Genomic DNA, 26,832 nt, shown 5'->3' with positions numbered 1-26,832 from the left:
CCCATCCCTCATCATCCTCGGGCGGGACTGACCGGAATTCAGCCAGGTCCTACACGTTGCGACCTTACAGACCGGGAGGGATAGCTCAGTGGTTTGAGCATTGGCCTGCTAAACCCAGGGTTGTGAGTTCAATCCTTGAGGTGGCCATTTAGGGATCTGAACCAGGGACCTAGAGAACGAAAATCTGTAGGCTGCCCCGGGGGCCCAAGCCCGAACTTACAACTAGGGAGCCCAAGCACGGATCTTTGAACCCAGGGACTGGGTCCTTGTGTTGCTCCCCTCTGAGGAGTCCAAACTGCTAGCCTGGTGGCAATGCCCCCATGAAATCATCCGCCAAGTTGGCCCTGTTACTTATGAGGTCTACCAGCCAGAGTGACGGATGTGGGGATTGGGGGTTCCCCTGAATGGGGAGACCCAGATTGTGGGTTGCTGCGGTGGGCAGAACCCCTGGGTAAAGAGCACTGGGGTCCGGGAGGGACACGGAGACCAGTGGCATGAGAGACATCAGCTGGCAGAGGTGCTCCGGGGCTGGAAAGAGCTAATTCCCTGGACAACCAGCAGGAAGCACCACGCCAGTGAGTCGCTGCCCCACCTCAACCCTGTAAAATTACCTTCCATCCTGATTTTACAGAGGTGCTTCTTTTACTTTTTTCTTTATAATAAAGTTCTGCTTTTAAAAACCTGATTGGTTTTTAGTGTCCTAAAAGGGTCTGGTCTGTGCTCACCTTGTTTACCTATTTGGTTGGTATATTATTTTCAAGCCTCCCCAGAAAAGGGGGTGAAGAGGCTTGGGGGGATATTTTGGGGAAACAGGAACTCCAAATGGTCCTTTTCCTGAATCTTTGTCTAACTCACTTGGTGGTGGCAGAAGAACTGTCCAAAGACAAGGAAGGATTTGTGCCTTGGGCAAGTTTTTAACCTAAGCTGGTAGAAAAAAGCTTATGGGGTCTTTCATGAGGGACCCCACATCTGTACCCCAGAGTTCAGAGTGGGGAGGGAACCCTGACAGAGGCCTTCACCCAGATATTCACAGCAGTACCGGGGCAGACCAAGCTGACACCCCACCCCGCCCAGGGAGGTAGTTTGTGAAAACACCCAACCTCTCCCACTCCACCTGTGGAACAAGAGGTCCTGGTGATGCTGAAGCTAGGGGGTCATAGAACAGTCGCAAAGTGAGTGGTGCAACCCCACTGTGCTTGTCCCTAAGCCAGACTGGACCTGGTGATTTTGTAATGATTTCTGGAGAATTAATACCATTTCTAAATTCGACACATGCCCAATGCCCCAGGTAGACAAACTCCTTGACCATTTGGGCGAAGCACACTATATCACTACCCTGGACTTGACGAAGGGGTACTGGCAGATCCCACTGGACCAAGGCTCAAAGGAGGAGACAGCCTTCACTATCTCCAGCGGGCTCTACCAGTTTACCCATATGTCTTTTGGACTCTATGGGGCCCCTGAAACCTTACAGTGGTTGATGGATCACCTGCTCCAGTCACAATTTGAGTGTGCTGCGGCCTACCTGGATGATGTCATGATCTACAGCCGTCACTGGGAGGAGCACCTGAACCAGATGGTGGCAGTCCTACGGACCCTCTGAGCCACAGGACTGATGGCTAACCCCAAGAAATGCTGAATTGACTACCAGGAGACCACCTACTTGGGGTACATCCTGGGACAGGGGAAGGTGTGCCCCCTAGTCGGGAAGATCCAGGCCATTCAAGAACACCCCGCCCCAACCACAAAGAAACAAGTGAGGCAATTCCTGGGGCTGGCAGGCTACTACTGCCACTTCATTCCCAACTCTCCCTTGATTGCTGACCTCCTGACACAACTCCTAACAAAGGACCAGCTGCAGCGCATCCACAGGTCCCCCGAGTGTGCCGAAGCATTTCAGACACTAAAGGACCATCTCTGACATGAACCCAGTGCTTTATAGCTCTGATTTCTCTTGTAGTTTTGTGGTCCAGACCGATGCCACGGCAGTGGGACTTGGGGCTGTCCTCTCCCAGACCCTCGACGGAGAGGAACATCCCATCCTTTACATTAGTTGAAAGCTCTTCCCCCAGGAACGTAACTATTTGACCATTGAGAAGGAGGCCCTGGCAGTTAAATGGGCTGTGGAGGCCCTTCAGTATTACCTCCTGGGTCATGCCCCTCTCAAGTGGCTCCAGACAATGAAAGACACCAATGCAAGGCTAACGAGGTGGTATCTCGCCCTTCAACCGTTTCCATTTACCATACAACGTAGGGCAGGAAAGGAGAACGCAAGCGCTGATGGTCTCTCCCAGTTGGGAGAGGGGGATCATACCAGCCCCAGAGAGTGGGGGCTGGACTTGACGGGGGGAATGTAGTGAGGGGATGTGGTTTCCCTCCTTGATGGACAGAGAGAGAGCCACAACCGCCCTCTGGTGGGCAGAGCCAGGACACCTGCAGCTGCCCAGCCGGAGGCAGAAGGGCGGCACAGGAACCGGAAATATAAAAGTCGGGCCCTCCAGCTCACTTGGAGAAGAGCTGCTGGAGGAGCAGGACATCTCCCACCTGCAGCTGGAGCTTGGACCCGACAGAGGCCGCTACAGTGCCAGAGACCCAGAGGGACTGCCAGAGCTGGCAGGCACCAGAGACCCGGAGGAGCTGTTGGGGCTGCCACTAGTCATTTACACTAGTGAGACAAATGGCGACCCTGGAAACCAGGTACACCCGAATGAGAGTGTAGGAAGGAGCCCAAGGAAGCTGAATAGGGCTCAGCTGTGTTACTCACTGCAAGCTGGCCAGCATGTTGCGGCTGGATTCTCTGCTGACCCAGTGGCGGACCACTCCGCCACTGTTAGAGCCCTGGGCTGGGACGCAGTGGTGACAGGTGGGCCGGCGTCTCCCTACCCCCTGCTACCTCACCTCTGGGGGTGGCAGCCTCCCCACCTTTAGGTCAAGAGGCCTGCGTTGGTCGTCGTCCACCCGAGCTAGGGCACTGGACAGTTTTGCTGTCTGCTTCACCAGGGAACTGATCCCCCTAGACTGCTGTGTTGCTCTGCCCTGACTCAAGGCCAGAGCCCCTTAACTGTTGGTGCCCTGCCCTGCTCGAGGACCTGGGTCCCCCTAGACTCACTGCTGCTCTGCCTGACTGCAGGCCAGAGCCCTTAATTGCTGGCTGCCCTGCCCTGTCTGAGGACCAGGTGTCTCAGACTCAATTGCTGCCAGGCATGGACTGAAGGATTGGGCCTACTAACTGTCGGCTAATTCCACCCTGAATTGAGTTGCTCCAGAGGCATTGTAGCAAGGGGACGTGGCCTCCCTCCTTGACAGATGGGGAGAGAGTTGCGACTGCCTTGCAGTCACTCACCCTACTCTGCACTCCCACAAGTCACAGCGAATTTGAAGAAAATCTGTGCATGCATGTGGATTTTAGAGCACTTGGAAGCACTGTCCTTTAAACATGAAGAATAGAGGGTCGAAGGAGGGAAAGGGCTCCTCTACACACATATCAGCAGTTTAAGAGGCTCAGAGGGGTGTGAAGTGACCCATTCATCTCAATGTGATGTTCTCAGCCCATGAAGATGATAGAGCTGGGAACAATAGCTCTGAGATGTGTAAACTGCTCCATTTATCTCCCCAGGTATTCCCAATCCCTCCTGAGTGCTTTAGAACAGTGGTTTTCAAACTTTTTTTGCTGGCGACCTAGTTGAAGAAAATTGTTGATGTCCGCGACCAAACAGAGCTGGAGATGAGGGGTTTGGGGTGTGGGAGGGGCTCAGGGCTGGGGTGTGGGCTTTAGGGTGTGGGAGGGGGTTCAGGGTGTGGGAGGGGGCTGGAGTGCAGGAGTGGGTCAAGACTCTGGGATGGGGGTGCAGGCTCTGCGGTGGGGCCGGGGATGAGGGGTTTGGGGTGCAGGAAGGAGCTCTGGGTTGGGGGGGGGCTCAGGGCTGGGGCAGGGGATTGGAGCATGGGCTTACCTCGGGCAGCTCCCGGTTGGCGGCACAACCTGTCCTGGCACTGTGGACCACACTGGCACTGCACCCTAGAAGCAGCCAGTAGCAGGTTTGGCTCCTAGGAAGAGGTGCTCAAGCGGCTCCACGTGGCTCTCGCCCACGGGCGCCACCCACCCCAGCTCCAATTGGCCAGGAACTGCCTAGGAGCCGGACCTGCTGCTGGCTGCTTCCAGGGCAAAGCGCGGTGTCGGAACAGGTAGGGACTAGCCTGCCTTAGCTGGGCAACACCGCCGACGGGACTTTAAACAGCCCGGTTGGCGGTGCTGACCAGAGCCGCCATGACCCAGTACCTTACATTCCACGACCCAGTACTGGGTCACGACCCGCAGTTTGAAAACCACTGCTTTAGAACCTGTGAGAGGTAAGCAGTATACTGGTTCTCAGCACCCCACTCAAAGGGGCAGGACTTCTAGAGATCCTGGCTCACACAGGGCTGGAGAGAAAGGTTCCAACCTCTGCAGATGGGCATGGGCCCCCCAGACCCTGGCACACACACAGAGGGCAGCGAGAATGGCTCACTCCCCCAGAGGCGAAAATACCCACCTTATCCCAGATCATATGAGAGGAGCAAGGAGGGGGGCTTAGACCCCACTAAAGCAGCAAGAATCCTCTAGATAGGGCACACGCAAGAGGGGAGAGTGTGAGGCTGACAATTCTTCCCCAGTTCTCATTGTTGACACAGACTCCCTGGGAAGATAGTAGTCAGAATAGGAATAGGGTCACTGACTGGATTTCTCTGCTGAACCTGCCTGTCAGGAGCCAGTCGTTGTCATATGGAAAGACAGTAAGCCATTTCTTTTCATCCAAGCCACCACCACTGAAAGCACTTTTGTAAAGACCCTGGGTGCTGTAGCTAGTCCGAATGGGAGGACTGTGAGTTGTTAGTGGTCTTGTCCAATGAGGAACCTTCTGTGTGATAGATAAATGTCTATATGAACATAAGCATCTTACATGTCAGAGCCACAAACCATGTGCCCTATTCCAGAGAGGGGATTATTGATGCCAATGTGACCAGGCAGAATTTTGATTTTCAGATAAATACATTTAGTTGGTGTAGATCAAGAATCAGTCTCCATCCCCCATTCTTTTGGGGGACCAAGAAATATGTGGAGTAGAATCCCTTCCCTTGATCTTGGGATGCAACTGGTTACAAGTATATCCTGATTCTGGTATGTACATCCTGGTTCATCAAAAAATGTCATGTAAGGTATCAAAGGAAAGTTAGTGTAACACATTTGTGAGTAGCACTGTAAAATTATGTACCTCTCATCTCAGGAGTTATGTATCTATATTGGAAAGATGTTCTTATAGTTTGTATCTAAGTGCTAACCCCAGCAGAGGTGAAAAACTGATTTCCTGCCAGATGAGAGATGTTTGTCCATCTATCTGTTGAAATGTAAATCTAGTATTTTCTCATCCACAATCAATCACCAGTCTGAGCTAAATGCAGATGAAGAATAGTGAGATTTAACAGAAAGAGACCAGAGAAGGAAAGAGCCTTTGGGGGTTAGGGGGGGCACTTCAAAGGTTTATTGGACTATAAATGGAGGACAAGGAAAGCACCCTAGTCTTCTTGCATCTAGGAAGTAAACTGAGAGCACGTTTATATTCATGAAAATGGGATCTCAACCAAGCTTGGTTGAAAATGCTACAAAGGACATTTAGGATGAGCTAAACTTATTTAGCCTGGAGATTAGTCTGTTAAATTTAGTCTCACAAAGCGTGTTATACTTGTGTTTTATAAGTAACCAGTTGCTTTCATTATCCTTACTCACTATGTCTTAAATCTTGATCTTGGATAATAAACTTATGATTGTTTTCACTATAAATACACCTCAGTACTGTCGTTTTGTATAAGGAGCTGATCCTGAATTGAACCATTCAATCTGGTGTGTACACAGTTCCCTTGGGGACAGCAGACCTGGTATTTCTGTGAATGTTCAGTCAATAAAGGGCTGATCGTTACAAGGGAACTCATCAAAGAGGCTCAGGGACTGGGGTACATCTATTGTTACCTGTAAGGCAAAGCAGGGGCTGTCATAGCCCAGAGGCAATTGTCTAGGTGGCTGACAGGCTGGAGACATCAAGAAGCTGGCTCCTAGTGAAGCAAAAGCAAGTGTCCCTCTCACTGGAGGCAGAAGGTAACAAGATGACTCAGCCTTAGGCACCCTGAGAACCATCACAACCGTACACCACCACTACCACCCAGACTGGCCATCAGCACTCAAGGACTGACTGCCTTATGTTCATCTATTAGCATTGGTTCAGGGATAATAAACTTAACCCTGCTCTGAAGCATGGTGGAAGTTTGTCACTGGCTAAAGCTGACTTTGTACAGATTTAATGTGCACTGCTAAGAAAATGCCTAGCAGTTCCCAGATGTATAAACATTACTAGCGTGAAACCTTAACATAAAACAAGACAGACCAGACAATAAGAGATCTGAATATCGGAAGCCAGTGATTGCTATTGTGCAGCACATGAGATTCAAGGTCTTTGTTGATGTTATTACCTGGTCAGCGTGGGGTAAGTCGAAGAATATCCATCATTAGCAGAATTAATCAGCTCTGGGACCCCAACACTGGAGATGTCTTCCACAGCTTTCAAGATGTTGTCTGTGTGCTCCATATATACACTGAACCCAAACATCAGGATAACAAGTCAGTACATGTTATGCAGGGGCAGGACAGTAGCTTCCATTACAAATCCCATTACTGACTTCCCTCTAGCCAAACTGTTCCTGAGTTACATGTCATTGAAAATCATTGACTTGAACCTGTGCCTTTCTCCCTTTTTCTCTAGCTCATCAGCAGCTGGTTATAGTCTCCCCTGCCACAACCTTCCAGAGAGTTAGAACTCCTTAAACTGACATGGCAGCTACACCTGAAGAAATAGGTTGCAATTAAGCAAAAATATTGACAATTATCTGTTGTGGTTAGTTTTGCGTCAGTCCTACTCCCACTGATCTCAATTAGAGCTTTTTACCATTGTCTTTAATAGAAGCAGAATCAGACACTATACTGTAGCCCCTTTACACTGCCAGAATGCATATATACACATGCACACATGCACACACACACGCATGTGTGTTGGACTGTATTGACAAATTCGGTGTAGAAAAAACAGAAGGCTTGGGGGTCTTTCTATAGCCGAGGTCTAACAGAGTTTTTCCTTTAACTCAAGTGGTAGAGGCTTGTGTTTCTGGAACTATAGGTACAGAGTTCTAGGCCTGGCTCCGCAGGTGTATGATCTAATGCAGAGAGGTGGATGCCTCTTCATATTTAAGGTTGCAACTGTGGTATCAATATAAGGCTGATTTTGATCCCCTGCTAACTAAAAATAAAATTCTTCATACTTTCAGATTTGTAGGTGCAGTTTCACAGACATCTTGAGAAAGCTTTGATGATATTGATTAACATCCTTTTGAAAGTAAAAGATTTTTAAATGGCTGCTTTTGAAACTGCATTTTCCAATAAGCAGTTGCACAAACATCAGTTTCCAGACACAGTTTGCACATCCTGTAGGATTACTGTTCGCTTCCTGTCTTATTTGTCTTAGGAGGGAAAAAATAAGGTTATGAAAACTGTTCAAATCTGTTTTTCAAGAACTGTTTATATTTTTTCCTGTTCCCCACGCCTGACAAGGCTTTCTGGAGAAGCATTTCAGCACATTGTGCACTGGATACTCTTAAAGAACCCCTTGGTTTGATCTAGCCAGAATACCTTAACAGAAACTGAGACTAAAGCTGTTTATGAAGAGAGTTTGCTCTCAGAAACCAAGTTACTGCAGCAGAAGCAAAGCATTCTTACCAGACCAGAGTGTGCAGTGCATCACTGAACTGGCTACCCTTCTCTCGCATGCCACTAGGCTGCATCCATGACTGGCAGAGGAACTGCTTAGCAAGTGAAGCTGTCAAAGATAAGCAATAAAATGAGGAGGGGCCTGGATGTGTTTTATCTCACTGAGAATACAAGCATCCAAGACAATTTTCTTCTCCCTCATACAAATGCAGTATAGCCGAATGCTTCTGGCTAATTACAATGTAATTCCACTTCAAGCAGATACTATGTTCTCCGTACAGGTGCCTGCCAAAGTGCTAAAGCTGAGGGAGTTGGGAAAGGCGTTTTCCTTAGAGATCATTACTCACCACACTAATGAGATTTATATACAAGTCTAGTGAGCTCTTGGCCTGTACAGTGGTTCTTACTGGAGTCATTCTCTCTTTGTCCATTCATGTCTGACAATGCTACAATGGGTTTCCTTTCCTTCCTCTGGTCTGTGGAGCCAGAGATCAGTTTTTCCCTGCTGCAGGGGCTAAGTGTCACCCCCTTGGGAAACCAGAAATGAGGTTTTCCAAAGCTGATATACAAGTATTAACTCAAATGTTAGTGCACCGGTGACAGGTGAACTTTCCCTTTGGCCACAGCATTTTCATATTAATTTGAACTGGCAAATTTACAGTTTAGAATTTTGTAATCGGAAATAATTGTCTTCCTCCAAAGGCTGCATCTGCTTCTCTGACATAAATGGCCAAAGAAAATAAATGATCAGGTAAGAGTAAATTTTTCATCGTTATTCCTATTGTTAGGGGACTATAGAGCCCACACACAGGCCGCACCCTGAGATGCTCCCATGTCTCCGGGGTGAGCCACCTTTACCCTTTCTTGTTTTTTAATGTTTATCTTTTAGTATGTGTTCACGTTTTCTAGCAGTAAGGGAAGCCATGGTTGGGGCACGTCTGGACATGCTGGGTATGTGCCTGTCACAGGGCGCATGAGTAGCCTAGAGTATAGATGAGTGTGTTAAGAGCTTCTCTGTGTGGTGTGTAGTGCACTAGTGACATACTCTAGACAGAGAAACAGATTCATCTGACTGCAGTTGGTACGCCTGGCTGGACCATCCAGCAGGGAGTGAGATTTTACTTACTTGCAGTATTGTAGCCTAGGATCATATAGTTAGGTCCTATTGTAATTTTCAATAACTTGTTAAAACCTGCTGAGTGTCTCTCAAACTTGACTGAATTGCTCTGGGGGAAGGGCAATTTGTAACACTATCCAGGGCAGACAGTTCACCCCTACATTCTCTCCCTGGGATGAAGTAACTGTGTATAATTCTGAATAGTTTTGTGGATCTGAGACACCGCTAGAATGCAACACTTTACAGAGAGGAGCCTGCAAACTTGCACTCTTAGCTTTAGCAGTATCTGGTGAACATGGGAAATGAAGGCCAGCAAGTTTCCTTGCATATTCCTTGCAAGAAGATCTCTCAGCCCATGTGGCTACTGTCCCCGTTAGCAAGTGAACTCTAATCAGCTTGTAAGAGCTGCTCCTCTTGCTTTATTAGGGCTTGTCTATAGTTTTTCTAACACTTTACTGTATAGTGTCAGGAACAGAAATAGTTAAAGTGGAACAGTCCCCCAATTGGGATGCACTTATACCACTATAGTTTATTCTCGTTAATGTATGTGAATAAGCTATACTGTTACAAGCACCTTTATAGTGGTACAATTGTGCCGACTCCAGTGGTTGTACCAATTTACTTTTATCAGTAAAATTACCCCCCTAACCAAAATAGTTCAGTCAGGATTAAAACTGTGTGTAGAATTAGGCTTAAGTTAAACGCTTCTTCTCAGCCATCTTGCCTTTTAGCCATCATTTCTCCTTACTGAAGAATGATTAAAAAACCAAAAAACTAATAGAACTGTACACTGTTTTCTTGTGTGACTGACATATAATAAAGCAGGTGGTAAAGAGCTTCCAATACATTTAGTGTTATTCATGTTAGCAAGTTTTCTAGACTGCCTGGTGAGAAGCCAAAGCATTACAGATAAAGGATAGCCAAAGCATTACAGATAAAGAACCTGTCCAGGAAAAGAGGTTCTGCACACATTACCTATTTTATCTTTTTTCCAACTGGCCACAGGTTTTTCAGCAATGACAATCAGGAGCTGAGTGAGGGTAAGTGCACACTGGAAATTGGGAACGCTGTGCTGGAAATTCAGCAAGTAGTGAAAACTCTCGCTGTGGGTGACAGGAAAGAAAAGGGATGAAGACATTGCAGATATGTCACATATATACACAGAAAGAGAGGAAATGCCAGCCCAGATCAGACCCTGAGATCCTGCTAGCCTGGCATTCTGTCTCCAATGGTGATCAGCACCAGATGCCTCAATACAGTAACTCCTCACTTAAGGTTGTAGCTGTGTTCCTGAAAAACGCTATTTTAAGCGAAACAATGTTAAGCGAATCCAATTTCCCCATAAGAATTAATGTAAATGGGGGGGTTACGTTCCAGGGAAATGTTTTTCACTAGACAAAAGATTATATATATAATACACACACACACAAATATAAGTTTTAAACAAACAATTTAGTACTGTACACAGCAATGATGATTGTGAAGCTTGGTTGAGGTGGTGAAGTCAGAGGGTGGAAAAGGGTGGGATATTTCCCAGGGAATGCCTTACTGCTAAATGGTGAACTAGCACTCGGCTGCGCCCTCAAGGGTTAACACATGTTGTTAATGTAGCCTCACACTCTACAAGGCAGCACAAATGGAGGAAGAGGAGACAGCATGGCAGAGAGAGACAGAGACACACACCTCGCGCGTGTGTGTGTGTGTGTGTGTGTGAGAGAGAGAGAGAGAGAGACACAGACAGACAGACACACACACACACCATGTGTGTGTGAGAGAGAGAGAGAGAGACGCACATTGCCCCTTTAAGTACGTTGATCCCACTCTAAGTACACTGCCTTTTAAAGTAGATCAGCAAGTTGACAGCAGCTGCTGCCAGCAAGCTCCCTCCATCCTGAGTCCTGTCGTGTTGTTCTCCCCCCCCACCCCACCCCACTCTGTGGAGATGGAGTAAAGGGGCAGGAGCGGGGGGGGGGGGGAACACCCTGACATTAGCACTGCTCTTCCCCTCCCTTCACAGCAAGCAGGAGGCTCCTGGAAGCAGCTCCAAGGCAGAGGGCAGGAGCAGCACACAGCAGTGGTGGGAGGGACAGCTGAACTGCCCGGCAATTGATAGCCTGCTGGGTGGCTGCCGCACAGGGAACTTAGGGGAGCTGATGGGGGACTGCCGCCCCACCCTGGTTCCAAGCCCCCACCAGCTAGCTCCAATGGGCTGCTCTTTCTGCAAGCAGTGGACAAAGCAGGCGGTTGCCGAACAACGTTATAAGGGAGCATTGCCCAACTTTAAATGAGCATGTTCTCTAATTGATCAGCAACATAACAATGAAATGTTAACCGGGACAACGTTAAGTGAGGAGTTACTGTACTGGAAAAACCTGAAAAAAAAGAAGCTTCTGTCTAACCTCAGACAGTTTGAGGTTGACTTGGGCATGGGGATTGCGACTATTTTTATCTTATGTGGATGTTCTCCCACATAAATGTTTATTCCTTTTGCTGAACCCTACTACTCTCCTTGTCTCAGTGGTATCCAGTTGCAATGAGTTCCACAAGCAAATGATATCATGTAAAACGTACTTACTTTTTATCATTTCAAATGTGTTGACTTTTACATTAATTGAATGTCCCCCTTGTTCTTGTATAATAAGATCTTGTATAATGATAGCACCTGATCTACCTTCCCTTCTCTATCCCATACCTCTATCATGTTCTCTCTCTTTCATCTCCTTGCTAAGCAAAACAGACCAAGCCTTCTCAGTATCACTAGATTCTAATCATTCTCATGACGTGCTTCTGAACTCCTTCTATTTCTGCTATATCCCTTTGAGATGGAGAGACTAAAACTGAATGCAGTATTTTCAAATGAGGGTGTCCCTTTGATTTTTAGAGCCAGAGTCTCTAACACTGCATGACACAAAGGGGTCAGATTCTCACCATACAGTACTCAACAGAGAATTCCCCTGATGGAATGGAGCTTCTTGCTGGCATAAGGCTGGCAGAGCTGGCCAACTGCCCCATCTTATCTCAGTATAAGGAGCATGCTGGGGGCAGAGAGGGGATGCTCTGGTACACTATGCCACTTCTCTACTCATGTTAAGTCATACTGAGACCTTATGTCAGAGGTGTAAGTTAGAGCAGTCTAAGGGCTGCTCTAACTAATGCTGGGGCATAGATTAACAGAATAGGGGCGCCATTACTGTCTTCTGGACAGCCACACTTTAATGTCCAGTAGACCTTGCATGCAAAAGAGAATTTGGCCCATTTGATGCAATGGAAAAATTCTTACTGATCATTTCCTTTCTGCAAACAGTGTCTCCCACAATTCTGGAAGTCTGAGGTGCTCTCCTTTCTCAGCAGCTCAGAGAGGTGGATCAGCAGAGTTTAAGCACCTTCTGGTCTGGCCACACCTCTTCTGTTACCGCATGCCACCAGATGAATTATTCCCAAACTGTGAAACATGTATAACATCATTAACAAATATTGTTATAACTATGTACATTAGACCAAGAAAGACAGTCCTGTGGTAATGATTCCACTTAGTATCTGACTCCAACTCATGAGCCATCCAGGGTGGGTAGAATCGTGGGAGACACTGTTTGCAGGAAGAAAATTATCGCTACAAAATTTTCTGTTCCATGGTTCAGTGTCTCCCACAATTCTGGATATCTGAGAAGTAGAGAGTAGTGATAAGATACAGGGAGAGTTATGAAACAAGAGTTTGGCAGAAAAGACGCACCCTCTTTTTATGAGCTCACTCAAAGGTCTATATTAGTTCTGGGCCACTGCCTGCAGCATCTTCCTGCCAAAGGAGGCCTCTGCGGAAGACAGAAAATCCATCTTGTAGTGCTTAATGAAGGTGTTAGCTGTACACCAAGTGCTTGCTTTGCAAATTTCCGAAGTGGATGTGGTGACAGTGGATACTGTGTTCACACCCTACACACTACTGTAATGATGTTTGTACAAGGTATGCCTTGTGAGTCTCATTTGAAAACCCATAACTTGCACATACAATGGCAAACTGCACATAGCAACATTATATGTAAAGTTATGTGTATAAACTGAAATCATGACTGAAGTATATTTCCCCAGAGAAGTCTAGGGAGTGGCTAAACCAGTTCCTCAGAGACAAAGGGCAAGCTGATGCCTCAGCCTGATCAGCTCAGTCAACAAACCCAATGGACATTACCTGCTAAGTGGCCATTCTTTGGCAAGGAAGGGAGCAGGGACAAAAATCTACATCTTAGCAAAGAAACAACATGGAGTTTCCTTTCTTCACCAGACTGCCTGTCGCCTTGCTCCCAGTTGCAAATGCTTCTCAAATGAGGACAGGACTATAAAAGGAACGGGCAGACACCCCCAAGAGACCCTTCTCTCTCTCCCTGTCTGTCTCTGGCATTGCCCCTAAGAAGACAAAGGAAAACAGCCATTGGACTCTGGGAGTGGGTCCTGAGAGTTTGGTCAGTATCTGCTGGAGTATGTGGTAAAAAACTTTTCTTGGATCTAATACAGTTTGTTAAGTTAAGCATTAGTAAACTTTTTCTTTTCTTTTTTTTGCAACCATTTCTGATTTGTATGCCTCATATATATCACTTAAAATCTCTCTCTGTGTATTTAATAAACTTGTTTTACTGTTTTCTCTAATCCAGTGTGTTTCATTTGGGGTGTCTGGGTACTCTATTTAAAATAATAAACTGGCATCCTTTTCCCTAAAAGGAATAAAGGACTTAATATATTTGTACTGTTCAGGAAAGGGCTGGGCAGGACAGGGCATAAATTTCTGGGGGAAGATCTGGGATTGCGGGTGTGTTGGGGTCACCCTGCAGCATAACTCAGGCTGGTAAGGGCCAAGTTGTGGCTGGCTGGCTGCAGCACACAGACATGGCTGGGAGTGACTTACATGCTGGAGGCTGTTTGTGAGCAGTCCAGGTTGGAAGCTACAGCAGTAAGGCATTGCAAAGGGCATCCCAGGTTACAGGGCAGTGGTTACACAGCTACTCATTAGTGTAGATTGTGCCCTGGTATGTCATGGATGCTAAGGAGGATGCTAAGGATCTCATGGAGTGCACCTTGATTCCTTCTGGAACAGGAACCTTTGATGATTTGTAGACTTCCATAATACATAGTCTAATCTACCTAGCAATGGAGGCATTTTGGATGGAAGACATGAATATAGAGCCTGATCTCGAGGATTCTGTATGCTTTAGATAGATTTTAAAGCTCTTCTGACATGTAAGGTTTGCTGTTTCTTTTCTGTTGGATGTTGTGGTTTTGGACAGAACGAAGGAAGCATAACCTCTTGGGAAACGTGGAGGGAGAAATTTATCTTAGGAAGAAGGGATTTTGGTTCTGAGCACCACCCTAACCACATGAAACACACAGTAAGGCTCGTGTATGGGTAAGGCTGCTAGCTTCGACACTAGCCTGGAAGACATGGCAGCTACTAAAATACAAAGCATAAATAAAAGGCCGACACTGAAGTCAGAGGATCAAATGGAGTCCTTGGTAGGGCCCTCAAAACTAGCAGAAGGTCCCATTTTGGGAAGACTGGACTGACCATCAGTCTGGATAATTGGACAGCTAGAAGGAATCTGACTACCTATGCACACTACTAAGAACAAATACCTAACACGCAATGGTACTGAAGGCTTCTGTCCATGCCTTCTTAGAGAAAGTCCAGAATGGTTGGAATTCCAGGATTTCCGGGATTTGCATTGTGCTATTGGTACCAGTTGTAGAATCTGGACCAGACAGAGGAATACACGTTTAGTGTCACTGCTCTCCTAGATGAAAGCAATTACTTAATGACTCTGGAGGACAGACAGAGACCTTCTAGACCAAACCAGGACACCCCCCGTTCCCCGCAGTAAGCAGGCTGATAATCAGTCCTACTCGGGCATGGTCAATGGAATTCAATTGTGGGCACAGCAGACACAGGAGCTGATCCTATTTAGGAACCCATGACACTTTTTGCTAATACCATTGAACTTGTTAGGCAGAGAGAGCTCAGGCTCGTGAGAAGCAGGGAGTGGAGTGAACAGGGTGGCAGCTTGATCTTGCAGGACTGCATTCTGTGCCTCTAGGATGATAGCCTGGGCCTGCTAGGTCCTGCAAGGTCTGTAGGGTTCCCACTACCTTCATCAGAGAGGTATTGGCCTTTGTAGAATCCATACTCACCGTATCAGCTCTTATTGTTTGTGTTGTGGGCTGCTCAAACCGTCACATGGCTGGGATGTGGGCAGTCATGCCTAGTGGTCGGAACAGAAGTCAGGCCTAGCGTTCAGAACAGGAGTTGGTAAACTGGAATCTGAGAGCAGGGTCAGAACCAGAGTCAGAGGCCAGACGTCAGAGGCCAGATGTCAGAGCTCAGGAATTGGAGCAGAGGGTCAGAACTGGGTTACCTGGAGTGTGGCAAGGCAGGGGCAAGACTGGATCCAATGCAGGAATAAGGCAGGGGCAGGACTGGAACAAGGAGGGAGCAAGACTGGGATTAAGCTGGTGAAAAAGCTATTGCAGCCATGGGCAAATGCTCTGAGGTAGTGCCTGGCAGCTTAGCCAGAAGCCATGGCTCATTCTGAGAACCTCATTGCATTCACTGAGGTGTCAGCTACAATCACTGTTGCTAGGGAGATATTCATTAAAATGGAGCCAAAGTCAGTGTGATCTCTCTCCTTAAGGGCTTTGTGATCTCCCAGCCAGGAGAGATGCTCTTGCAAGCAGGCAGCTGCTCCCAGGGACGCTCGGAAGGTAGCAGAGGCGGCTTTAAAGTCTTGTTTGAGAATGGCCTCCATCTTCCTATCTGTGGGATTCATAGGGTAGAACTCCCCTTCTGAGGAGCTAACCGTATCCCTGTGGAGGGACCCTACAGCAGCATCAGTCTTTGGTATCTCAGCAATGGAGCCCTTTGGGTCTGGAATGTTATGGAGCCTGAGGTCACTCTTGTTAATGTGCTGGCCCTTAGCTGGCTTACCCCACTTACCCTACTCACCTCCTGGAAGGAAGAATGAAGGGGTATCACCGCCACTGGGGAGGGTTTTGAGGGAAGAAATTGACTCTGATGCTCACTCTCAGGAGCCTGCTGAGGTTGGGTTTGAATTGTGCAGATAACCTTGCTGCACATGGCTTGACATTTCTCCTGGAGAAAAAGTCTTTGCTGAGTTTTCCCCCAGGCTGTCTGGAGTCAGAGCCAGACATCTCACCTTCCGCAGGGAGCAGGGGGAGGAATCGGAGGACTTGGATCTCCTGGATTTTTTGTGCTTTTTTTCCCCCCCTTCAGATTTTTTAATTTACTAATTTTCTATCCGCACTTTGGGAGCATAGAAGCTCTGCTGCGGCTTTGGGGAGGCTGCTCACGGCTTGTCTTCCTTAGGGCCTAGAGCCCTCTCGAGAGGTCTGGCTCTGAATCTTCCCGCACTGGTCCCACTCCCCCTGGGAGGCGGGGTTTGGGGAAACTCGTCAGACCCATCTGGACAGCTTGGGAGGGGGCTGATTAGAAGTACCGCTTCTTTCCCCATGGCACTCAGAACCCACTTTACGACTTGCTCTGCAAGAGGCCCCTGGGACTTATCCCCTTAGTCAAGTGGTCAGGGTTCTCCTTGTTTTTGGAACCTCTCCCTGTTCTGCCCTGGGGTTCCTGGTCCATTTTTCTCCCATTGGAGTCACAGATACTTTGGTGGGTAGGGACCCCACTTGCCCGCCTGAAGCATAGCCTCAGGACCTAACAGAATTAGGGATGGAAGGCTGGGTGCAGGCTGAGCACAACTCATCATCTGCTCAGCCTGGGAAGGCTGCCTCACAAATTGAACACTGCTTGGATTTGACCCAGTGCTCTTTTGGCCTCTCGGCCGTGCCTGTAAGGGGCAGAGGAGCCAGCAGGGAAACACTGCAGAGGAGGCTCAGGGAGGGTTAAAACTCCAAAGGGTTAATCAACCAGAGAGGAGGAGGAGAAACATCGAGGAGGGGGAACCCTGCTCCCCATTGCCCAAAAACTGGGCAGAAAAAGTTAAAACAGAAAAGAGTAAGGGCAGGGGCAATAGAAATCATCACTGTCTGCTGCCGCGGAGGCAGAGAATCCAGCAGCGAGCAGCAGCAGATGCGGGGTGGCCAGAGTGTGTGGCACCAAAACACTGATCCACCTCCACAAAGCTGCAGAGGCAGCCCAGACATCCAGAACTGAGAGAGACCCTGGACTGCAGAATTATAATAATTTTCAGAATAATTTTCCAACGCATTCCTTGTACTCCCTCAGTGTGCTTTTTGACCAACACTGCACACCCAGAACAGATTCTCTCTCTCACACACACACACACACACACACTCTCTCTCTCTCTCCTGCTCTAATCAGGGCACCCCTTGCTGTCCCTCTCAGAATATTTTAGACATACTGGTACCCCCTCCTCTATTTCAAGTATTTCATAGACCTCAGGTGCCTCCGCTTTCCAAGAGCTGTGTGTATATATTTATGCTGTCCCTGAGCATCAAGCCCTGTGTTCTAAAAATCTCAGGGACCCTGAATTGGTTTTATCTGTCATATTTGTGCAGAACACCCACAGGAAATATAGAAAATTTTGTATGTTATTCCTGTTAAAGTTCTGGGGATGCAGCACTGTTGCCTTCATTTATCCTACCTGATTAGGTCTTCAAGAAGAAGAAACTCTGTCTCTCCTGGCTTTAGTCGGTCTGCAAGGACCTTGAGGGCTGACCTCAGCAAGTCACTATTTTCACGTTGAGAAAATCCACTCCTGGGGAAAAGAGAAGAGCCGCACAACATCATCAATATGACAAATTGGAGGAGGGGAAGAAATTAATGCCAGCTACACAATGGCTAAGATGCTGAGCTCTTTTAAATCTGTCTTCAAGAAGAAAAATAAAAGAAATTTGGACAATTAGAACAGCTCTGTCCTACCTACAGGAAAAGAGGACATCAGAGAATACTTGAAAAAAAATGAGAATTTGGGTCACATGAAATTGCTTTAGCTTTTCTTGGCCATTAAAAGCATTATGCACACAGAACACAAAACTGGTCAGTGAAAGTTCATACCCTTGCTTCAGTGAGTGTGGTAAGTATTCAGCGAGCACTGCCTCACTTAGTATACCCCTTGTACGACAAAGGGTATTATTCCCACTGGAACTTAGCCAAAGAACTTCAGAGGACAGAATTTCTTAAAAATAAACAACCACCCCTTGGAAATTTCATTCAAATATTTTAGGGGAATGTTAAGGTTCATCATTAAGCACTTAAACTTTACTGAATGCCAAAGTTAGGGTTACCGTCATGCCCTTAATTCTGCCCCCTTCTGTGTATGCGTTGAATGACACATACTATTTTTCAACTAATACAATGTAACATCACTTTTCCCCCAACTACCTCAGATACATCCGTATCATCTTCCACCACTGCATATAACTCTATATATGCCCAACAAACATAGCCCATGAAATAAATTTATATACACAATGATCAGCAGAGCCATGTCTTATTCACTGTATACATTAAACGATACTAGGTTGCAGAAAAAAAGTTTCTATGATATTATATTGTATTATCTAAGCAACTGTAGAGGCCAAGTTTGGGTTGCGTGTGCAACTGTAGCTTTGGCATCTGCACCTCTGGCTTGAGTGCTTAATCATGCAATCATAACATTGAGTTTTTGTTGTTATCGTAAGGAATATGTATTTCTATTATAGCCATCATTATAGTATCTATGGACCAATTTTTCTCTCCTGTTGCCTGCATGCTGAGTAGTGAAGAGAGGGACTTACTGTTTTAGCTATTCCCAGATGTCTAGACAGACTGGAAAGCACAAAGATAGGTGTCTTACTTCTGCTGGCTTTAATCCAAGATCACACGATCTGTTAAAACCAGGTAATTGCCTTGGGACCCATTTCCAACATGGGATCTTAAATTACTGTAACCACGGTCAATCATCTATAGTTTCAATTTTTTATAGCTTGACTGAATTTACAGCAATTGTAATATAATATATAACTGTGATGGTGTCCCCCATAAGGCTTTATGGAAATATGCTTATGAATATATATGACATAACTGAAATATGTTCTATGCTACATATGACATGTAACATATCTATGTAAAGGTTATAATTTACTTAATTTATTAATTCTGTTTGTATGCATGTATTATTTTTGTATTTAAAGTTATGAATATTGGCCGTGTACCGGCTTAATTTCTAAATAACCTTAGTAGAGCATTTGGTCAGTTCCTGGAGAAAGGAATTTGCAAAGTTAAGTGCCCAATTAAGAAGCACTTAAGGAACAATGTGGGCAACGGCTTTTGCCTGTAAAAGCAGTGAGTTATGCATGGACATGTGACTTTAAAACTATTTTAAAGCTGGACTTTGCACAGGAGAGAGAAGGGGGTCCCCACCCACAAGAGAAAGTTTATTTAAGCCCGTGGGAGACCCCTCCATTTTGTTTTTAGCTGGCTAAGAAGATAGCCTCTCCACCCCCACAGATACCTAAAAGAAACTGGAACAAAAAACAGCTGCACAGGTTGCAAATTACCCAGAAAGGCTGAACACTGGGCACTGTGAAAGTCTCTGTTAACTAAGAATCCCCTAAGCTAAGTGCATCCCAGTTTCAGTGAGCTGCAGAGGGGCGTGGCCAGCACAAGAACGCAGGAAAATGACTCAAAAAGAAAAGGAGTACTTGTGGCACCTTAGAGACTAACCAATTTATTTGAGCATAAGCTTTCGTGAGCTGTAGCTCACGAAAGCTTATGCTCAAATAAATTGGTTAGTCTCTAAGGTGCCACAAGTACTCCTTTTCTCTTTGCGAATACAGACTAACACGGCTGTTACTCTGAAACCAGGAAAATGACTGCCAGTGAAGTAATAAACTAAAGCTGGCTAGACTGAAAGCAAAAAAAAAAAAAAAAAATCGACCATAAGAAACTAATAGAATTAAAGCAATTAAAAATTAATGCTGTGAAGGCAGAAACAGCCAGGGAGGAAACTGCCCACAAAAGAGCTGTGGAGGCAAAAACAGCCAGGGTGGAGGCAGAAACCACCAGGGTGGAAGCTGCTCACAAGAGAGCTATAAAGGCAGAAGAGGCTGCCCACGAGAGAGCTATGGAGGCCCGGAGGGAGGCCCAGCAGCATGAACTGGCTGTTATAAAGTTGAAAAGACAAATCCCTCCAGCTGCTGGCTCCACTTCCCCAAAAATCCACAAATGGGAGCGACTGTGCCCCCAGTATGATGAATCCAGCAATGTTGCTGAATATTCCATCACCTTTGAAAAACTGTGCACCCTCCATGAGATCCCTGAAGACCACATTAATAACAAAATTAACTTGCAGAGCTCTAGACATATTCAATAAGATGCCTATTAATACTGCTTCAAACTATGGTAAATTTAAGAAACTGGTTTTGAAACAGTTACACCTGAAACCTACAGGGTTAAATTCAGGAGTCTTAAGAGGGGATCTGGATTAAGTATTATGGTTTATGCAAATAAAATGAAAGATTTGGTAGATAAGTGGGTGAGGGGGAAAGGCATCACAAGCTTGGAGGAAATGTGTGATTTGGTTACTCAGGAACAATTCCTGAATATGTGCAGTGATAATGTAAAACAGTATTTGTGGGACAAAAAAGTGAATGCAGTGGGTGAATTAGCTGGGTTTGCAGACTCTTCCGAGCAGTCACAAGCTGCAATTAAACACAAACCACTGGCAGAGGGGTGCAGGGTTGGGGGAAAGCAGAATCACAGTTTTACCCCTGGGAAAAAGGAGGCTGGGTGTTCACCTCCCCATTCCCCTGTTACTCGTCCCAAGTCTCCTGCACAAGCAGAGGAGCCCCAGAGGTGCTACCATTGTAAGTCCACCGAGCACCCGAGGGATAAGTGTCCCTTGCTGAGCAAAAGCAGGCAGTAAGTAACGCACAAGGCTGCTACTTCTCAAAGCCAGGCTGTGGCCTCTTTCCACACAGGATTTGTAAAGCTTGCTTCCACACAACCAAGCAATGAGCATATGCATGCTGTTAAAATCAATGGGGAAGTACTTCTTGGCTTGAGGGACAAAGGTGCTGAGATTTCTGTGATCAGGAGGGACCTGATTCAGGAGAAGGATTTATTGCCAGGTAAAATGGCAAAATGGTGGGAGTTACAAAGTCCTTGCACATTTAGCTAAAATTCACATGCACACTAGTCATTTGCAGGCTGAACTGACTGTTGCAACAGTAGCACACAATTTTGCACCGTTTCTACTGGGGAATGATTTCTTTAATGTGGCAGAATCTGTCCCAGGGTTGGTTAGCAGTGAAAAGAAATCTTGTGCTAAAAGCCCCGGTGGGGGGTGGTGAAGTCACATGGACTGCTGGGGGAATAGAAGGGTGTCTCTTAGATTCCTCTGTAGCAGTAAAGAATGCAGCTCTGGGGCAAGGATGGTTGTGGCCAGTTCCTGTAGCCCCAAGGCAAGTCCTGGGGCGGGGGCTGGACAAAGCCAGCTCCTGTCCTGTAATCATCTCGGGGGGGGGGGGGGGGTGCGGGGGGGGAATGTACCACCTTGTAGCAGGGGGGCCACCCCAGCCGCTGACTGCCAGAAAGTTACAGGTCAGCAGAGGGCAGGGGTCGCCCCCCTGCCCTGGGGTGCACAAAAACATGTGTCCCAAAGGTGAAATTTGGGGTCCTGGTGACCACTGCTGTGGGAACAGTCCCCAAGAACTCAGGTTGAGCTTGCTTCCAGCTACAAAGTAAAAAGGGTGAAATTTTGCTGGCAGTGAAGGGTCTGTCATAGCTGGTAGCTGTGAGCCCATGGCTGGACCAGGGTCACCTTCCCTTTTGGGGGACACAGGGGTGCCTGACCCAGAGGGGAGCCCAGAGGGGGAAGCCCAGACAGAAGGAGGGGGGACCAGAAAGTCCACCCACCTTTTGTGGGGAGGATCTTTCCCAGGAGGAGGGTCTGCATTTAAAATGACAGAACCCTCTCCTGTGGATCAGGTTTTAAGGAAAAACCACGGGTCAAATCTCCTGGAGGAGGGAGTCCATCCAATTGACCTGTTGGAAACAGCAAGTGCGTGTCCAAAGGGGTTTTACCAATCCAAGGCACTCCATAAAAAAAATGTTGTTCTTGCTACACTTGTAAAAGATAAAACGGTCTCTCCAAGACAGGAAGGAAAAATCTCTGCATGGGTAAAACTTCACAAGGGAGTGGGGTCCAGCCCAGAGAAATTCCAGAGGGAAGGGCCGAGGACAGGCATGGTTGCAGTACACCCTTTCCTTGCCAAAGCCTCAAACGCATGCCTGAATTAAAAGCCTTCTCCAAAGAGGCAGAAGAATCTGCACCAGAGTGTCTACCAGAGGGCACAGAAAACTGGGAAAATGCAACAAACACTAAACAAGGCAAACTGAGTAAACAAAGCCTGTCCACCGTAGATTTGCTGTTAATCTTGTGTCTTTTGCTAATTCATCTATGGGATAAAACGAAGGAGTTAATACTAGTGGTTAACCCTTTAAAGAGGTGGGACACACCTGATTTGTGGAAAAGATTGTTGTACATGCTAGGAATGGTGACAAAACAGCCCCACAAGCATGTTACTCTTCAGCCTATACCTGTAAACAGACTGGAGGCTTGGCACAGCAGCAAAAGCATAACAGGCCCATGCTGCTGTGTAGAACGGGAAACTGAGGCACACTGCCTCATGGCATTGGTGGCTAAATGCCAAAACACCTCCAATTTAACAGATATTGCTGTCGGCATTCTGTTAACAATATTACACCCCAACCTGTTTTCAGGCATCTGGGGACCAAAAACCCCAAAACTGGCTAGGACCCTTAGGAATAACATCATATGGTTTAAAGTGCTAAAAAGGAGTGTAACCAGAGACAAACAGGGATTTTACATGTACTGCCTCCGCCATGGACAGTGTCCAAGTCTCTGGCAGTAAGTTCAGGAGGAGGGTGTTATGGCGCCCCTCCATAAGGCTTTATGGAAATATGCTTATGAATATAGATGACATAACCAGGATATGTTCTATGCTACATATGCCATGTAACATAGCTATGTAAAGGTTATAATCTACTGAATCTATTAATCCTATTTGTATGTATATCATTTTTGTATTCAAAGTTATGTATATTGGCCATGTACTCGCTTGATTTCTAAATAACTGTAGTAGAGCATTTGGTCAGTTCCTGGAGAAAGGATTTCGCAAAGTAAAGTGCCCAATCAAGAAGCACTTAAGGAACAATGCATCTTGGAATGCTCCAATCCACATAAGAAGTCTTCCTGAAGACATTCAAGATACCATGTGGGCAATGGCTTCTGCCTGTAAAAACTGTAAGTCATCCATGGACATGTGATTTGCCCAGGTGACTCCAGAACTCCATCTTGGAGCTGGACTTTGCATAGGAGAGAGGAGGGGGTCTCCATGCACAAGAGAAAGTCTTTTTAAGCTTGTGGGAGACCCCTCCATTTTGTCTTCAGATGGCTAAAGACAGAGCCTCTCCAATCCCAAGAAAGAAACTGGAACAAAGGACAATAACCACGGGGGGTGTGAGTGATTGCTGGACCCGGACTAGAAGGAGATTAGTCTGTAAAAGAAAGCTTACTGGAACTGGTGAGATTTTGTCTGTATTCAGTTTTATTAGACATAGACTTGCAGGTTTTATTTTATTTTGCTTGGTAATTCACTTTGTTCTGTCTGTTACTACTTGAAACCACTTAAATCCTACTTTCTGTATTTAATAAAATCACTTTTTACTTATTAATTAACCCAGAGTATGTATTAATACTTGGGGGTGGGGGGGAACAGCTGTGCATATCTCTCTATCAGTGTTATAGAGGGCGAACAATTTATGAGTTTAACCTGCGTGAGCTCTCTACAGGGTAAAACAGATGTATTTAGGATTTGGACCCCACTGGGAGTTGGGCATCTGAGTGTTAAAGGCAGGAACACTTCTGTAAGCTGCTTTCAGTTAAGCCTACAGCTGTTAGGGGACGTGGTTCAGACCTGGGTCTGGGTTTGTAGCAAGCTAGCGGGTCTGGCTCAAACCAGGCAGGGCACTGAAGTCCTAAGCTGGCAGGGCAGGAAAGCAGGAGCAGAAGTAGTCTGGGCACGTCAGATGGCAGTTCCCAGGGGGTTTCTAAGACCCAACCCGTCAAAATAACATTTTCTTAAAAGCCTGCATCACTGCAATTTGATGTTCTGCATGTGCTATTTGCTACATGTGAGTCCTTCAGTGAAGAAGAACCCACACAAAAAGCAATAAACAGGTTTTGTTTATATACCCCTATGCACATGCCACTCCTTACACTCACCAAGCAAATAGGAGGCGAAAGACCTGCAGCAGCTGCTGATAACAAGAAGACAAAAGCTGGTGCTCCTGGATGTTCACTCGTGGTCCATCCACCACCTCCTCATTTTCTGTAATTAGTGCCTAAAACACAGAACAAACTATTAATTAAATATTATTTCAAGAATTATCGTATGTCATTGCCCCTCCATTTCCATAAAATAAATGATATAAAACAAAAAACCCTTGAAAATTGTTAAAAATCAAGTTGCTGCCTTCTGACCTGGAAGTAATTGTGCATGTTCTCCATATGATTACACAGTGGTTTCAGCAGCTCGACTGCACACTGAGCAACTTCTTGAGATGATCTCTGACGCAGATGGGAGAATCCAATGTTCCTACAGTCTTTCCCCTGCTGTGAACCCAAATATTTAAAGTCACTTCTTCATTAATAATTTATAGGAGCTCAAAGATACTATCACACCACCTGATGGAGAGAATAAAACTAACTCAGCTTGTGCAGTCCTGTTCAGTTTCACTCATTGGCAGGTACTAAGGATACAAAGCTGAAGTCCACAAAGTTTAAGATGGCCACAGCCACAGGGAGCCAGAACACCAAGTAGGAAGGAGCCAAAATGGTTGTAACATTTCTAATGCTTGAATTCTACTGGGAAAGTGAGATTGGGAAACAAATGGGGTCTTTTGTGAATACACAACATGTATGAGGTGAGAGATGCTGACAAACATGCTAAGCAACAATGAAATGCAGGATTAGTCTGCAGGAGGACAGAGGGCATACATTAGTTATATTAATTATGGTACAATGAGATTCTCTGGTTTGCATTAGGAAACAGGGTAGATTTGATTTAAATCAAAAGTCAGGAAGACTCTATTTAATCATGGATTTCTACATAAAAGTGCATTCTTGTTGGTTTTTATAACCTTAATACATATTCGTCACAACTCAGAGATAGATGTAGGTTTCATTTTTAGAAGGTACACCCTATACATTTTTAAAGTGATTTTATTTTGAAAATTTTTCAGATTAGTTTTACAGCTATATCAGAAAATGAATGATTGTTTCGTTATTTCATTTACCAAAGGTAATTGAAGCAGATATTTATGAAGTTATTGGGAGGTGAACTATCTCCAATTCAACAGGTTAATCATTAATATTTGGAGGATTTTCTTGCCTTGCTGTATTAGGAGCAGAACATCACCAGACAGACATTTAAATTGTTTTATTTAACTAAAACAAAGACATTATGTATTCTGGATTTTTTTCTTCAACAGAAAACATATAATATTTTAACAAAACAAGCATATGAATTTTTGAATTTAGTTGAACATTCAAGTTTTTTAAAATCAGGTTTGTTTTTGTTAAAATTGTTTTATAGTTAAATGAAATATTTTTTTAAAAAACAAAAATTAAATCAACTACGTCAGCCAGGTCAACATGAGAAACTAAAAATATTGGCTTCTGCAGCTATCTCAGTCGTCTTCACCTTCATTTTCCTGTTTGTTCATAATCTGGAAAATAAAAACAAGCTTTCCTGCTTTTTCAGGTCCCAAACGATTTCTCAATTTGGAATGAATTAGTCCAAAGGAAGAAAATATTCTTTCTCCACCAGCAGAAGAAGATACTGCTGTTAAAAGTGAGATTACCACTTCAACAGTCTCTGAATCCAAGTGCTTAAGTGACTTCCACCAGTTCACTGCTGTGACTTTCTTTAAAACCTCATCAGCAAACATATATTTCTTGAACGGTTCACTCTTAGCTCTGAAGTTTATTATAGTTGGCATTATGGAGGGTTGATTGCTGGATGTCCATGTCATAGCCAACTCCTCTTCTTCAGGTGTGACCCTGGTACCGAGTATTGAGAATATTTGCAAGAAAATGAGCTGGAGATAGTGCTTGCCCCATTCATTTTTTTAATGCTAGTAATTTAACTCTGTCATTGCATATTTCTCTCTTTAAGATCTCACTCAGTTACTTCCAAATTTCAACAGCGTCAGCAATAAAACAGCAATTTCCCTGCATTTTGTCCAAGACTACAGGAATAGGCTTCAGGGTACTCAGCATGTGTTCAACATTTCTCTTAAGCCCAATACTGAGAACTTTGGCTGTGACAGTGCCATCTATTTTTTCACGATTTTGTTCACCAACTGTCATCAGATTAGGCCAGTTCTTGACATAGTGCTCAAAACAGTCCACTACTGAGTTCCATCATACATCTTGTGGGAGAGTTAGCTTGCTTCCTCCCACTTTTTTCAGAGTAGCTGCTGCAAAGTGGTTGTTACGGAAGTATTTTACAATTTCAACAACATTAGTCTTTATTTCTGGAACACTGAAGTCTTTGGCTAGGAGGTGCATCAAATGAGCACTGCAACTGTATGTTATTAGCTTGGGACTCTCTTCACTCTCTTCTAAATTTCTTCTTATCTTGGATACATTTGCAGCATTGTCTGTGACCAAGCTGCGTACTAGACATTTGCATTTTTTTTCACAGTTTATTATAGCTTTTACTGCTACTTCTTGTAAGTATTCTGCTGTGTGTGCATTTCCTGATGTATCAATTGTTTCTGTAAGGAAGACATTCCCTTCTTCTGTTATCACACAAGCACATACAACAGGATCATTGTGAACATTGCTCCACCCATCAAGACTCAGGTTAACAATTTCAC

General features: G+C 45.6%; 1 protein-coding gene across 2 annotated transcripts in view; it reads right to left on the bottom strand.

Annotated features, from left to right (window-relative positions):
* Positions 1–26,832, bottom strand: part of FANCD2 (FA complementation group D2) — a 171,667-nt gene that overhangs the window by 50,875 nt on the left and 93,960 nt on the right. For both annotated transcript variants that reach the window (XM_077822553.1, XM_077822554.1), the window contains 6 exons: positions 24,431–24,562; positions 24,173–24,291; positions 17,525–17,638; positions 9,882–10,009; positions 7,799–7,898; positions 6,502–6,624 (listed from right to left, as the gene is read on the bottom strand). In XM_077822553.1, the coding sequence (XP_077678679.1) occupies positions 6,502–6,624; positions 7,799–7,898; positions 9,882–10,009; positions 17,525–17,638; positions 24,173–24,291; positions 24,431–24,562 (716 nt within the window). The remainder of the gene's footprint in view (positions 1–6,501; positions 6,625–7,798; positions 7,899–9,881; positions 10,010–17,524; positions 17,639–24,172; positions 24,292–24,430; positions 24,563–26,832) is intronic.

Source organism: Eretmochelys imbricata, chromosome 7 (genome assembly GCF_965152235.1).
Source record: "Eretmochelys imbricata isolate rEreImb1 chromosome 7, rEreImb1.hap1, whole genome shotgun sequence".
Lineage (NCBI taxonomy): Eukaryota > Metazoa > Chordata > Testudines > Cheloniidae > Eretmochelys > Eretmochelys imbricata.
The sequence above is the reverse complement of the archived record's forward strand: the minus strand, read 5'-3'. Positions and strand labels throughout refer to the sequence as shown.